Here is a 15,100-nt window from a genome sequence, read left to right on the forward strand (position 1 = left end):
TTCACCAACAGGACAAGGAGTGGTACCGACAGGGCATACACTCCTTTGTTTCGCGCTGGAGGAAGGCCGTAGAACGGGATGGAGATTACGTGAAGACTTCATCCTCCGTGCCCAGCGACTAGATGTAATTCTGTCGACGTTAGATGTTACACAGATTTTGCTCAAGCGTTTATGAATATTCGCCTTAGTTTCTTTCTCTGCAGTGAGGAATTCAATTACGGCACGTTGCTTGTAACGTACGTCACCTACAGACGTCATTTCTAAATTGTCGTGCAGCTACACTATCTGATGAATATGAGAGAAAGTTGGCACACTCACTTAGGAGACTTCAAATAATACATACGTAACGTTTCGCATTTGTGTCATTGTTTTCGGCTGAGAAAGAACGCAGTGCATTACCTTCTGGGCATCCTCGTAAATATAAAGCGCTATTCCCGAGGAGCGAGCTTGTTCCACTGGTTTAATTTACGAGACAGCATGCACTTCCTTGTTTTTAGTTTTGTATTTGGGATGATGATCAGATTCTGCTATTGACTAGGAACAGTGATCAAGTAATAACGAAGTAAGTAAGAAGTAAATAATTTGTATCTTTGCAAATACGCGTCGCACTATTTGTAATGGAACTTCTATAAGCCGATGTCGTTACGGAATGGAATTTGTACTTTCCTTTTTGCTTTATAACACGTTTAAAATATAGTTTTGTATACCACACACAAACCAACGTGACTAGAATATGAGCCAGGGAGGAAATTTGTATTTTAAGAGAACTAACGTAGGAAGTTTGCGGCCGTCCACTTTGTAAACAGTGTGATTTGAGAGCTAGATACAGGTGACAACTGCCACTGGGGCGCGCTTCGAACGCATGCACCACGTTGAGGCACACACACCATATGAACAAGTCGCATCGTTTCTGAGAGTTCAGGAGCACCCTGAACTTGGCACGTTCACCACTGTCGTTCGAAAGCGCGGTCCCTGTGCAGACGGCTTAAAGGTAAGTAAAAGAAAAACAAAGGGACGATGAAACTTCTCATACTCCCTCCTGCGATGTTCTATAGTACCTAATTATTCTACATTTGGCAAGGAGCACTTGGGCGCAAGTTCATAGAATTTTAGCCATTTGACGTGGCTGGAAATCCGAGAGCATTTTAAGATACGTTACCGCCGCCGCGTGACTCTGCATTTGTGAGCGACTGTTTCTCGAACCTTCAGCTGCTGTTGTTACACTGCAACAAGTTTCATAAAAGTACATAAACTCATTATCAGTGCACCAGCTACTTACAAGGGGTTTCCTTTGGACCTCTGCCTACATACGTGTGTATGTTTGATGCCAGGTAAACCAAACTGACGCTGAATAGAATATTCTCGATTTTTGAAGCCGGTACAATACTCGAGCTTTCGATAGCTGTTTCAAAAAAATGGTTCTAAAGGCTCTGAGCACTATGGGACTTAACATCTATGGTCATCAGTTCCCTTGAACTACTTAAACCTAACTAACCTAAGGACATCACACAACACCCAGCCATCACGAGGCAGAGAAAATCCCTGACCCCGCCGGGAATCGAACGCGGGAACCCGGGCGTGGGAGGCGAGAACGCTACCGCACGACCACAAGATGCTTTCGATAGCTGTCCCCTCCATCGTTATCAGAAGGAAATAGCATTGACTGCCGAACTGCCATTGTGTTTTGCTTATAAATCCCGACGACAGCGTCTGGAACTTTCCACGGAATGCCACAGTGAAACATGCACGGGAAAGCGGGCATCGGTCCGTCGTTGTATAGGGTGACATAACGCGAGGGGCACGTGCCATGTTTGAAACTTTCGCTCTTGACTCCTTAACATGAACCATACGTTCAATAAAATTTTTCTGTGTTGTTGACTGCATTGTCAATATGTGAAACTACCGACGTTTCGGTTCCTGTTGATAGTGACCTTCTTCAGGGTGTTTTTCATAAAGCCACGTTTATATTTAATCAGGCATCCGTCTTTGCTCCCGCTGGATGTCCAAATCCTACCTCTTTGCACTACTAAGTGTCCACCCCTCCTGTTAATCAAAACTGATGCATATTATTCTGGTCTCGTTTATAATGATGGCCCATTGTTATGATGCACGAGTCGAGACTCTTTCGATGGAGAAAACGAGATTCTTGCTTCATATCATTTCATACAGGGACTCAGCTACAAAGGAGGTAATTCTGGTTAGAGTAAAATGCAAAAATCTTAACCGCAGTCATGGGTACACATTTATTAAGGCATGGGGCCCGGCTTTAGACACCAATCGGAAACAAGGAGGGTTGTCAGACACAAGCAGAAACACGGGACAACCAGCTTCAAGGTTCGTTCCGCCTAACGTTACACGGTCCAAATCCGTCTTCCCACTCATGCGACACCATGATTCTCTCTGGAAACTTAGAAACGCTGATATCGCTCGTAGATAAGCACAACGCCGTGCCAGACCCAGCACTCATTGGTTTCTTAACTCCTCATGATGATGTAGGTGGTGGCTGTCGAAAACTCGAGTAGTTCATTCGAAATAACGCGGCTTGAAGATTTTATTCAGACATGTCATAATGAAAGACGCGAAAGACACAGAAAATTCGTGTATTAAAATTATGACTTTCATAGCTCCAGGGTGAAGGGGGGAGGGGGCATTGAAAAGTGATGATTCAGTTAAGCGTCATTGAACTATGCTTTCTGTAGATGGATTAATAAGCGTACATGTACATTTAAGCTATGCGCTTATGCGCTGCTTCCTGGACTCGGTTAGGCGCACTGGCCCCGGATCGAATCCGCCCTGTGGATTACCGACGAAGACCGGTATGCTGACCAGCGGTTTTCCACATCCCACTAGGTGAAATCTGGGCTGGTCCCCATGTCTCGCCTCAGTTACACGACTCGCAGATATCTGAACACGTTCGCACTATTCCATGGATTACATTAGATACAGATATTTGGGGTACACTGATTCAACTCTGAGAGGCACGGGGTGGCGACAGGAAGAGCATCCGGCCACCCTTTAAATTAACCTTGCCACATAGGACCCTAACCATGCCGACCCTACGAAACCGCGTGACAAATGCATAAGCAAAAGGAGAAGGTGTACATTTAAGCTATGGCCAATTATTTGCTGATTATATACTGGACGTTAGATGCCTTGGAATGGCACTAACAAGTTGATCTTTTCTCGAAACTAACGTGCAATGCATTCAGACAAAAGATTCACGAGTACATTGTGGTGCTAACGACATGCAAATTCTGAGTGGAAAGAAACAATGATGGGTTTGGGTTTCTGGATTTTTCTCTAACAAAAGGACCATTTACTCTGAAGAAGTCACACAGATCACATATAAATTGACGTTAATTACAACTGTATTTCCTTATGCAGTTAAATAACGTAATACCCGATATGAATTTGACACTCAGTGTGTTTTTCAACTGATACAGCTGCAGCGTTTCTAATGGTATCAGGAGAAAGAACTAAACTGTACGCGTTTTCGGTATGCAGCAGAATGTGCATCGATTTGAAACTTCCTGGCGGATAAAAATCGGAACTCGCACCTGGTATCCTTTCTTATCGCGAGCAGGTGCTCTACCGACTGTGCTGTCCAAGTATCGTTCATGCCCCCTCCCCCACACCTCCTCACAGAGCTACTCCTTCACTTCGTACTCTCCAGACTTTACAGGAGTTCTCCCGCATACCTCGCGGTACTAGCACTCCAGGAGGGCTTCTATAGCTCAGTCGGTAAAGCACTTGCCCGCAAAACGCAAAGGTCCCACGTTCGAGTCCCGTTGCGACACACAGCTTTAATCTGCCACGAAGTTTCAAGAACTACCTGGCCTGCTGCAGCAACTGATTGCTTAGCGTACGTATTCTACGAGCCTCTAGGCGTGTTTATTTCTCTGTCAGATCCACATAGTTTCGTCGATCGGCGCTGTCCATTGTTCATAATGTAACTTGTCATAGTCTCTCGACAGAACACCTTTCAGTTCCACATCTTGCAAAGGAATTCCCAGGCCGTTACTCAACAGACCGCAGGATCGTATCGTCTCACTCTCTCGTCCCTTGGCTTCTCTTTTTCCCATTGTTGGAGACGTTGATGCATAGCACCAGGGAGTGATCTTAAGACTGCCACCGATTGGTTGTTGCATCCTTCTTCTGGATGACGAAATTCCGTGTTGGTTCCAATTACATCCGTACAGTTTCCTGCCAGCACAAAGCGCACAACGGTGCTAGGCGATCTCTGGGGAACGCAGCTGCAAGCAATGTAATGAGCTGCTGTGGCGAAACTCTCTCTTGTGATGCCAAACGCAGGTCTTCTTCAGAGTACAACTTCCTCGTACACCTACAGCGCGCCGTTAGCAACGGACTGAAGTAGTGGGACAGTTTTCACGCTCTGTAGCTCACTCTGGAACTATTTAAGTTAGCCCTTGACGTCTTAACAAATGTCCTACAGTCCTATCTTCTTTTATTGCTAGCGTTTTCTACATATTTACTTCTCCGATTCTACGTAGAACCTTATTTCTTAACAGCTTAACAAATTTTCAGCATCCCTCGGTAGCACTTCATCTCAAACCCTTCGCTTCTTTTGTGGTTCAAGTAGCTCTGAGCACTATAGGACTTAACTTCAGTGGTCATTAGTCCCCTAGAACTTAGAACTAGTTAAACCTAAGGACATCACACACATCCATGCCCGAGGCAGGATTCATACCTGCCACCGTAGCGGTCCCGCGGTTCCAGACTGTAGCGCCTAGAACCGCTTGGCCACTCCGGCCGGCGCTTCTTTTGTTTTTCAATTGCGTCACAGTTCATGATTCTCCTCTATAAAATACCGTACTCCAGACGTACATTCTCAGGAACTGCTTTCTCAAATTAAGACCCATGTTCGGTTCTAGTGGACCTATTTTGGTCAGTGTAGTTCTCTTTGCTATGTCGTCCTTGTTGTCATCAGTCAAGTGCTATTTTGATTCCAAGGTAGCATAATTGTTTCATTTCTACTTCGTGATCCTTTGGTTAACTCTCACTCAGTATTCTGCACTCACTAGTCATTCTCGTTCAACAACTCTGTAATTCTTCTTCACTTTCACTGAGGATAGCAATATCAGCAGCATATCTTATAATTTTGTTTCACTCTGAATTTTAACTCACTCCTGAGGCTTTATTTTATTTCCATCATTGCCTCTTCCATGTATCCGAGCGCTTCCTCCATCGTCTTCCCTTCTTATTGTCTTTCCTTGGGTTTTCTATGTGTTATATATTAGACTTCTTTCTTTGTACCTTAAGCCTATGTTACTGCGAATTTTGAACACGTTTCAACGTTTTATGTTTAAAACGCTGTTCTACCTCGGCAAATTCTAAGAACATGTCTTGATTTTTCTTAAACCTTGTTTCTATTATCAAGCGGTACGTCATGGGTGCCCTTCTATTGTTTTTATCTTTTTTAAAGCGACAATTTCTTTTTCGGGGTCTTCACATTTCTCTTGCAGCCATTTTGCCTTAGTTTCTCCACATTTCCTGTTTATTTCATTGCTAAATGACTTAATTTGCTGTATCCATAAGACCTTTAAATTTTCTTCTGTCGTCGATCAGTTTAAGTACATCTGCTACCCAAGGTTTCTTCGCAGCTCCCTTTCTTCTATCTAACTTTGTCTGTGCTGCGTGTGTGAGTGCCCTTTTTAGTGATATCTGTTCCTCTTCAACTGAAATGCGCAATGTGGTATTCATTATCGCAGTATGAACATCTTCAAAGAATTTCAAAGACTTTACACGTATGCCGTTCCAGGAACTCCTGAATTCACTCCTTCCTGCTGTTTCCCTTGAGGCTAGGCAGGACCACCGAGCGTTTAACATTCTAGTTGAACACAAGAACACGTCTCTAAGAGACTGCTTATTTACCACCACATTTGAGTCTATACTATTTATTTTTGCACATGGACATAAGGTCTAGTTCTCTATTAAGATAGTGATTTTTGAAAATATATTTCTTTTATTTTTGAGATATTATTTTTAATTATATTTTTTTTTTAATTTTAGAAACTTAATGTATACTGTAAGTGTATTTTTAAAATACAAATTTTTAGTACATAATAATTTCACTTATAACTTAATTCAGCTTAAGTAATAACTCATGAAAATTTTACCCTTCCACTACTAATAGAATGTGGGAAAATGTAGCTTATGTGCAAAAAAATTGAGGGTTCGGGAAATAAGTTTTAAGTTCAATTCATTCCTGCTCCATAGCTAATATGATCAATTTTCTTCAACAGCTTTCCCTTAAAGTTTATCTCTATATCTATCTTTGAGTAGATTTTCACTGTTTCCTCTGAAGATCAGGGCGTTATTTCTCAAAATAAAGAATATCTTAATATCTTCTGTAGTCTGTTATCCCACCCAAAACCCCACCTTCCCCGAACATGTGCATTTTATTATGCTGCTCTGATTGAACGATGAAACAGCAGAGTACATTTCAATGTGAACAATGTCTTACCAATAAAAATAGATTTACATACTTTGTTCCGTATGATGTAGTTCACGCACTCCTTTGTACAGGGTGACAATTATTGAACTATATGAAATAAAATCGACATAACTCCTGAACGGTTTGCGTTACGACGTTCAAAGTGCACTGTCGGCCGTTGGACGTGATGTTAATTAGTATGGTTTGGTTTAGAGACGAAGACTACTTTCACTTGAATGGGTTCGTCAATAAGCAAAACCGGCGCATTTGGGGGACTGAGAATCCGCATGTTGCGATCGAGAAGTCTCTTCCCCGTCAAGTGGTGACTGTGTGGTGTACAATGTCCAGTCACGGAATAATCAGTGCGATATTCTTTGATGTCACGGTGACTACTGAACAGTACGTAAAGGTTTTGGAAGATGATTTCATTCCTATTACTCAAAGTGACCCTGATTTCGACAAGATGTGGTTCATGCAATGCGGAACTCTACCCCATCGATGCAGGAGAGTGTTTGATGTCCTGTAGGAGCTTACAGGAGATGGCACTCTCTCTTTGGGGTACCCAGAGACCACTGTTAAGGGCTTCGATTGGAAGCAATATTCTCTGAACAGATGTGACTCCTTCCTGTGGGGCTTTATTAAAGACAAGATGCACAGCAATAAACCCAAAACCACTGCTGAGTTGAAAACAGCCATTCAGTAGGTCTTCGACAGCATCGCTGTTCCGACATTTTAGTGGGTCATACAGAATATCTCTATTCGTCTGTGTCACGTCATTGCCAAGGATGGCAGACGTATCGAACACGTCATAACCTAAATCTGAATATCTGTAATGAAGTTTACATGTTGAATAAAATGTGTGCAATCCATAGTTTGTAACTAATTGACGTTTTTTTCATATAATTCAGAAGCTGTCACCGTGTGAGGAATTTTAGAGGGGAGATTCCAAATATTTAAAAAACGTTTTCCTCAAAAACAGAATTATTCACCGATATACACTTACAGTTAAGCATAATAAGACACCTGGTTAACTAGCAAAATGCCGAAACGTATAGCTGGCCGTTATGGCCGAGCGGTTCTAGGGGCTTCAGTATGGAACCGCGCGACCGCTACGGTCGCAGATTCGAATCCTGCCTCAGGCATGGATGTGTGATGTCCTTAAGTTACTTAGGTTTAAATAGTTCTACGTTCTAAGGGACTGATGACCTCAGCTGTCAAGTCCCATAGTGCTCAAAGCCATTTTTTTTTTCTCTCTGAAAAAAAAATCTTGAAAAATATACTTAGATCGTGATCAGATATCGAAATGGTGCAAAACCTGCAAACTTACTTTAATTTAGATACAAGTAAAATTGTGCACTTCATAATATGCAAACATGGAGTACAGTAAGACTACAATATAAACGAGTCTCAATTGGAATCAGTCATTCCATACAAATACCTCGGTGTGATAACATGTGAGGAGATGAAACGGAATGATCAAATAGATCAACGGTCGGAGGAAACGCAGGTGGCAGATATCGATACATTGATAGTTTAGCGGGAAAATGCAGTCAGTCTGCAGAAGAGATTACTTAGAAACCGCAATATAGAATATTGCTCAGATGTGCGGGACCCACACCTGATAGGACTAATGGGTGACACTGAACGTATTCGAAAAATGGGCGACACGAATGGGCACAGATTTCTTTGATTCACACGAGACTGTCACCCAAATGTTGCAAAATTTCAATGGATAGACGCTTGAAGATATCCGCAAATTATCCAACAAAAGCCTACTTTCAGAGTTTCAGGAATCTATATTAATAATTTAAAGGTTTTCTTCATCTCCTTACACATCGCTCGCGAAGTTAGTTAGTTACTTGTTCTGCAGATCATAGCTCGCACTTCCTACTATGATATGGAACGATTCAGTTTTAAGTTTATACTACATCTTCTCAAGATAAAATATGCAACATGTTGAGCTTAAATATAATTTATTATGTGTTTTATATATGCAACAGTGATGCAAATCATTCATATCTCTTTTTCCTCTCTTGATAAACGACACACATACACATGGAGAATAATCGTACTACTATATATACAGAAATTTTTCTATGTCATGGAATGGACTGTCAAGCAGATATTATAATACTTCGTATTTGAAGTTAATTTTATTATCCATCAAATTCTTCACATTACTGGTTACATCACATCTTTCTGTGGCGCCTCAAGGTCTAGTGATGGATAGTGTATGTCTCAGTTCGTTCTAGTTTTATATTTACCAATTTTACCGTTATTTTAAGACCATGATTGACCGTTCACAACAAACTTAATAAGGGAGTGAATGGAATGTGAGGCTATTCTTTAGTATGAGTAACTGTTTAAAGAACTGCGTACGAGAGATTCTACAGTGGGCAGCACACATTAATTTTATTACACTCTTCTGTGTAACAAACATTTCTCCTCAATGACGAGTTACCCCGACATACCATACCGTAAAATATTAGTAACTGAAAGTAGAAGAAGTAAGTTAATTTTTTTTTTTCATTTTCATCTCCAAAGTCTGATACTGTTCCTACAACAAAAGCTTCATACTTAATGTTCGAAAATGGCTCAAATGGCTCTGAGCACTATGTGACTTAACTTCTGAGGTCATCAGTGGCCTAGAACTTAGAACTAAGTAAACCTATTTAACCTAAGGACATCACACACATCCATGCCCGAGGCAGATACGTAATGTGCGATATTTGTGAATATAAACAGCTAAGAATTTTGAATGATCTGTTTTAGGTATTGATTAACTCACACACATTTGGTCGGCGATGTGGAGTAATGAATTGCATATACAGGGTGTTACAAAAAGGTACGGCTAAACTTTCAGGAAACATTCCTCACAAACAAATAAAGAAAATATGTTATGTGGACATGGGTCCGGAAACGCTTAATTACCATGTTAAAGCTCACTTTAGTTTCGTCAGTATGTACTCCAACGTGATCAAATTGTAAATTTTCACAATCAACATGTGTGGGCTGACGAGAATCCGCACGCAATTGTGCAATCACGTCATCAACACAGATTTTCTGTGGACGTTTGGGCAGGCATTGTTGGTGATGTCTTGATTGGGCCCCACGTTCTTCCACCTAAGCTCAATGGAGCACGTTATCATGATTTCATGCGGGATACTCTACCTGTGCTGCTAGAACATGTGCCTTTACAAGTACGACACAACATGTGGTTCATGCAATATGGAGCTCCTGCACATTTCAGTCGAAGTGTCCGTACGCTTCTCAGCAACAGATTCGGTGACCGATGGATTGGTAGAGGCGGACCAATTCCATGGCCTCCACGCTCTCATGACCTCAACCCTCTTGACTTTCATTTATGGGGGCATTTGAAAGCTCTTGTCTACTCAACCCCGGTACCAAATGTAGAGAGTCTTCGTGCTCGTATTGTGGACGGCTATGATAGAATACGCCATTCTCCAAGGCTGCATCAGCGCATCAAGGATTCCATGCGACGGAGGGTGGATGCATGTATTCTCGCTAATGGAGGACATTTTGAACATTTCCTGTAACAAAGTGTTTGAAGTCACGCTGGTACGTTCTGTTGCTGTGTGTTTCCATTCCATGATTGATATGATTTGAAGAGAAGTAATAAAATGAGCTGTAACATGGAAAGTAAGCGTTTCCGGACACATGTCCACATAACATATTTTCTTTCTTTGTGTGTGAGCTGTAACATGGAAAGTAAGCGTTTCCGGACACATGTCCACATAACATATTTTCTTTCTTTGTGTGTGAGGATTGTTTCCTGAAAGTTTTGCCGTACCTTTTTGTAACACCCTTTGTTGTGTTTTGTGTAAATTCAGTGACAGTCCATATACAGAGACCTATTTATTAATTTCGAAGAAACTATTAATTATAATTTCAAATTCTGAAGTTATTCACTTACCTTGATCATAATACTTACACTTCAGCAAAGAGAAGTATTTCTACGTATTCGAGATATGGCGGAACATCACTTACTCAGGATGTTGCAGGATTGTTGTTGCAACTTAGAGGTGCTGTACAGGGCGTCTTGAGAAACAAATTGAGGACAGAAACCGTGTCTGGGAAAGTCATCGTCATCCAACTATACTCCAGAGCGTCGAAGTAATGGTCTGTGATGGCTGCCACTAGGCCAACGTTTCAGCAGCAAAAGTGACCTTGCACACTGACAGTTTATTTTTCTCCTGTGCGCCGAAAAACATTAGGTATCTTAAAGGATTCCAGGAGAAAATAAACAGCAGGTGGAAACCTATCTCCAAAACAGTAATCCACTGAGGCCACACAGTTCTGCATTCTTAGGAGAGAAGGTCTGCCTACACATATTCTCCATCGGTGATTGTGGCAATCAGCGAATAAGAAAGAACGTTGCGAGACATTCTGCTAGTGGTTCGTCGGCATACTGTCACATTTGCTGCAGAAGGGGTTGCCTAGCGGCAGGCGCCAGCGGTTACAACTTCGACACCCTGTAGTGCCGTTGGATGACGTTTTCGGACATAGGTTCCTATCACGAATTAGTTCCTCCACAAGCCCTCAGCAACCACTAGAAATCTGTCCAAAATTTCTGGGCACCCTGTGCATTAGGAGAACAAGCACAGACTCAATATCGAATCACTTGTAGCGGTTATACCTAATTCTGAAGATCTTGTCTTTCTGTGTGCCCTCCCTGCGTTTTTTAATGCAGTTCTCTTTTTACTTAGGATGAAAACAAATTACCAGAAACCTCTTTAACTTGATAATATTCGAGCATCAGTAGGCGAACGCTATGAATTGCACGAATGCTTTTGATAACTCACAATAGATACCAGTCGTCAATTTTTCGTCATTTGTATTTTATGTTATCTGATTTGCGAACAGAAAAATGGCGTGTAGGAACCGCGAAGAGAAGATTACACCAATTGCAGTACAGGGAGAGGCATGTAAGCAGTCGGCGCTCTGATATTCCATACTGGGCCAGAAAGAAAAAGAAAAGAAAGTATCAGGCGATCAACACTATGTACACATTGCCATGCAATTCACAGTAGTTTGCAAAATATAATAGGTATAGGTGTAGAGCAGACAAGGCAGGTAGCAGTCGCTAAAGACAGCTCGGTGGTTTGGCAGAGCGGAAGCGGGAGCGGCAGCGGCGGCGCGGGTGACCTGTACGCCTCGCCTCCCGGCGGCGGCGGCGGCGGCGGCGGGGGCGGCGATGGCGGGCGCGCGGGCAGCAGCGGGCGCGAGACGGCGGCGGGCACGCCGCTCAGCGCGCACCACGAGCTGCAGCTGCTGCGCGAGCAGCTGGACCAGCAGGCGCACCAGACGCAGGCGGCGCTGGCGCAGGCGCAGCTGCTGCGCGACCAGCTCGCCGCCGAGACCGCCGCGCGGCTCGAGGCCCAGGTGAGCACATACATGCTGGCGTCGGCTGTTCGCTAGAGCTGCACTCCACCAAAACTGCTGTTCGGTAGTTTCGGTACACTTCATAAATGACGTAGTAAATGTTAAGATTACCGGTAGTACTGGTAGCGTTGGTGGAGGAAGAAACAAAAAAGAATGTGTAATAGAGAAAAAGGGAACTGACCACTTCCCTTTGTCTTTTTTTGTTTTTGTGTACATAATTAGAACAGCACATCATTCAGTGATAGTCGTAGCGTATTTTATAGCCTTACAGAGTATACTGTAAATTGAATTTTATATTTAATAAAAATCAGTTAAGGAATTAACTTCTGCACTTTTATGTAACCAGTGCAATTTACTTTTGATGCAACAACGATGTACATACACAAACATATGTATGTAATTAGTGTTGTTATTTTTCACTCAACGGAATGTTGTTTTATCATGATCAAAGGCAAGAGGTTTCTGTTTATTACTGATGAATACATGTTTTATGCAAGGTCAGTATTAATAAAACCGATAAACAGTAGGGACGGATTCCTGAATGGAAGTGGAGGAAGAAAGCTCCTCTGAAAATGTGTCGGCAAATGCAGCGTTGCCACGGCAGATGGTGCTGACGAATGATGGTTCCTCTGACACCTGCCGTGTTCCTTGTATGTTGCTGGATGTGTGATTAGTTTTTTCGGTAACAGGAGTTAACGTGGAGGGATAGGAGATAGGTAAGGTTAAAGACCTGGCCATCGGTGGAGAAGGAGGGCCAGAAACCACACTGTGTATTAGCGAGGAAGTGGTTTTCAATTAGGTGATGATGGATATAGTGGGAGAGGATGAACTGAAAGACCATACTGAACACAGAGATGAGGCATATGGAATCACAGGAGGTGGTGTCAGATTGTTTGTTGGGTATAAGGAATAACAGGATGTGGAAGGTCTTCCACAGGTCAGCATAAAAGCCAGTGGAGAGAATGGTGTTGTACAGAAAGGCAAGAGTGGCAAGCAAGGAGAGAAGGTATTCCTTGAGGTGGCAGTAGGTGATGCAATCGTGACCAGGTGTGGTGTTTCATTTGGAGTGGACGATGAGTTTCATGTCGGGTGCTGTAATAGGGGTGTCCAATTCTGAGGGTGGTAACTGATTCAAGTACAGGAAGCTACAAGCAAGTGGCGGGACAGTGGTATCGGTGTAGTCAAGGACATCAGGGATGAGGGAGTAATCAAAGTGAGGATAATTGAGTATAGAGAAGACTTCAGAGATGTGGAAAGCAAAGTGGTTAGCCTTACTGAGGTTGTCAGCGAAGGGACAGTTGTCTTGGAGTAGTGCGAAATGTGAGGCGGCATGGCTACCAGTACTTGAAGGATCTGACAGGGAGGGTGATGTCGAGTTGTGTGCATTTATGGCACCAGACCTAGCGTTTCTTTATGGCATAAGTTTTCGAATGTGTCTTTGTAATTGCCGGTGGCAGTGAAGTGTGTCCTGCTCCCAAGTGCAGAGGTAGGAAAAGTAGAGTTGGCGGGATTCTCGGAGGAGGATGGCTTGTGCAAGAAGGGTAGGATGGTGGGGTTGGAAAGGTTTAGAGGGTCCATGGGCTGCCACAGCGTCAGAGATGCTTTTCTGGAGGAAGGACAAGATGTGAGCAATGATATGAGGATCCGACTGGGTGTCAATGGATTTTTAGTAGGCATTACAGTCGGCACAGCAATAGTCGTAAACGACCTTGGGAGGGGCGACAGGTTGGGGAGCTGGGGGAGGGCGAAGTGTAAAGTAGATGGTATGAATGATTGGGAGGAGGTCACTGCCAAAGCGATATACCCAAGGAGGTTGGGGGAAGTGAGAACAACATCAGAAATGGTATTACTTTTGGGACAGGTATGCTGAGGGAGTGGTACAAGGTCGCCTTGGAGCATAGTAATAGTAGCCCAATCGATAAATTCTTACATTTGGAAGTAGGGTTTCCAACACTCTGGATGCACTGTGTGATTGACGCAGCATACTATAAGCAGCAGAATGATCCTATGTTCAAGTAGGGAACAATGGTGTTCGTCTACGTCCAAGTAGATGGAAACGTTCGAGGGACGGCCAAAGCAAGCACTCTCACAGACACCAATCACAACACACAACTTTTCATGTCCTTTTTGGGCATTTGTGTGATCATAGGTCCTTTCAGACAGACGAATGTGAAGGAAGGCAATGGACTGCGCGTACGCTAGATTTGGAAGGCCATGCTGACTATCGACCGTTCCCATCTGCTTGGCTGTGCACAAATGCCAAATCAGCTTCTACCCGACATGAATACCACTCCATTCTACTGCTGACAACATGCTGCGTGAATCAGGCAGCCTGCGACACACAAGGAACACAAGGCACATGGTCAGAGGAACGTGTATCCGTCAGCGCCATCTACCGTGGCAACGATGCATCTGCGGACACATGTTCATAGGACCTTTCTTGCTCCTTTTCCTGTCACGAATGTGTCCTTAAAAGTTTATTAATGTTCAGTCTGTGTAAGTTCGATGAAGTTCTGAGGCAGTGTTTTGCGGTTTCTTTCTATTTTAATTTTTTTTTTATGAGGAAATGGCGTCTTCTAATGTTATATGATAAATGTGTACGGTTTTCTTTATTTTTACTACATCAGTTCACGTTAAAAATCAATAATTTTCAAATAAAACCTGAATTAAACATTGACAGATTCAGTTTTGCTATACATACTGTTTATTCTTAAGTAAAAGATACAAGGATATCTATGTAGAACAATGTTCGAAAGGCTTAATATAGCCTCACTCAGTTTCTAGACGGTTCACCGCTTCCAGTTTTTAGGGGAATCTAGTAAGACATTAGTCTCATATGCAAAGGAGCGATCGTTATCAGGTAACGGCGGTATGTATGCGACACACTACCGTATAGGCAACGGAGGTACCGTAAATAACCAAGGATACTAGGAAAAAATACAGTGCATATTGTGTATTGAACCAGGGACATATAAATGACTGGGAGACTTCGTTCTGCCATGGCTCACAACCCTACAACAGTCCACCCACCCCACCGCCGCCGCACACCGAATCCAGAGTTATTGTGCGGTTCCGCCCCCGCCCAGGAACTTCTCATACCAGAGAAGTGTACCCCGAATGTTTGCGTGGTAGTGTAATTATAGTGTACGCGTGCGTGGAGACAGTGTTTGCGCAACAATCGCCGACATAGTGTAACTGAGGCGGAATAAGGGGAAGCTGCCCGCATTCGCCGAGGCAGATGGA

General features: G+C 43.1%; 1 protein-coding gene across 1 annotated transcript in view; it reads left to right on the top strand.

Annotated features, from left to right (window-relative positions):
- LOC126365874 (carboxyl-terminal PDZ ligand of neuronal nitric oxide synthase protein) overlaps positions 1 to 15,100 on the top strand; it is an 856,744-nt gene that overhangs the window by 794,633 nt on the left and 47,011 nt on the right. The window contains exon 8 of the mRNA XM_050008564.1: positions 11,585 to 11,857. Within this exon, the coding sequence (XP_049864521.1) occupies positions 11,585 to 11,857 (273 nt within the window). The remainder of the gene's footprint in view (positions 1 to 11,584; positions 11,858 to 15,100) is intronic.

This window comes from Schistocerca gregaria, chromosome 4 (genome assembly GCF_023897955.1).
Source record: "Schistocerca gregaria isolate iqSchGreg1 chromosome 4, iqSchGreg1.2, whole genome shotgun sequence".
Classification (NCBI taxonomy): domain Eukaryota; kingdom Metazoa; phylum Arthropoda; class Insecta; order Orthoptera; family Acrididae; genus Schistocerca; species Schistocerca gregaria.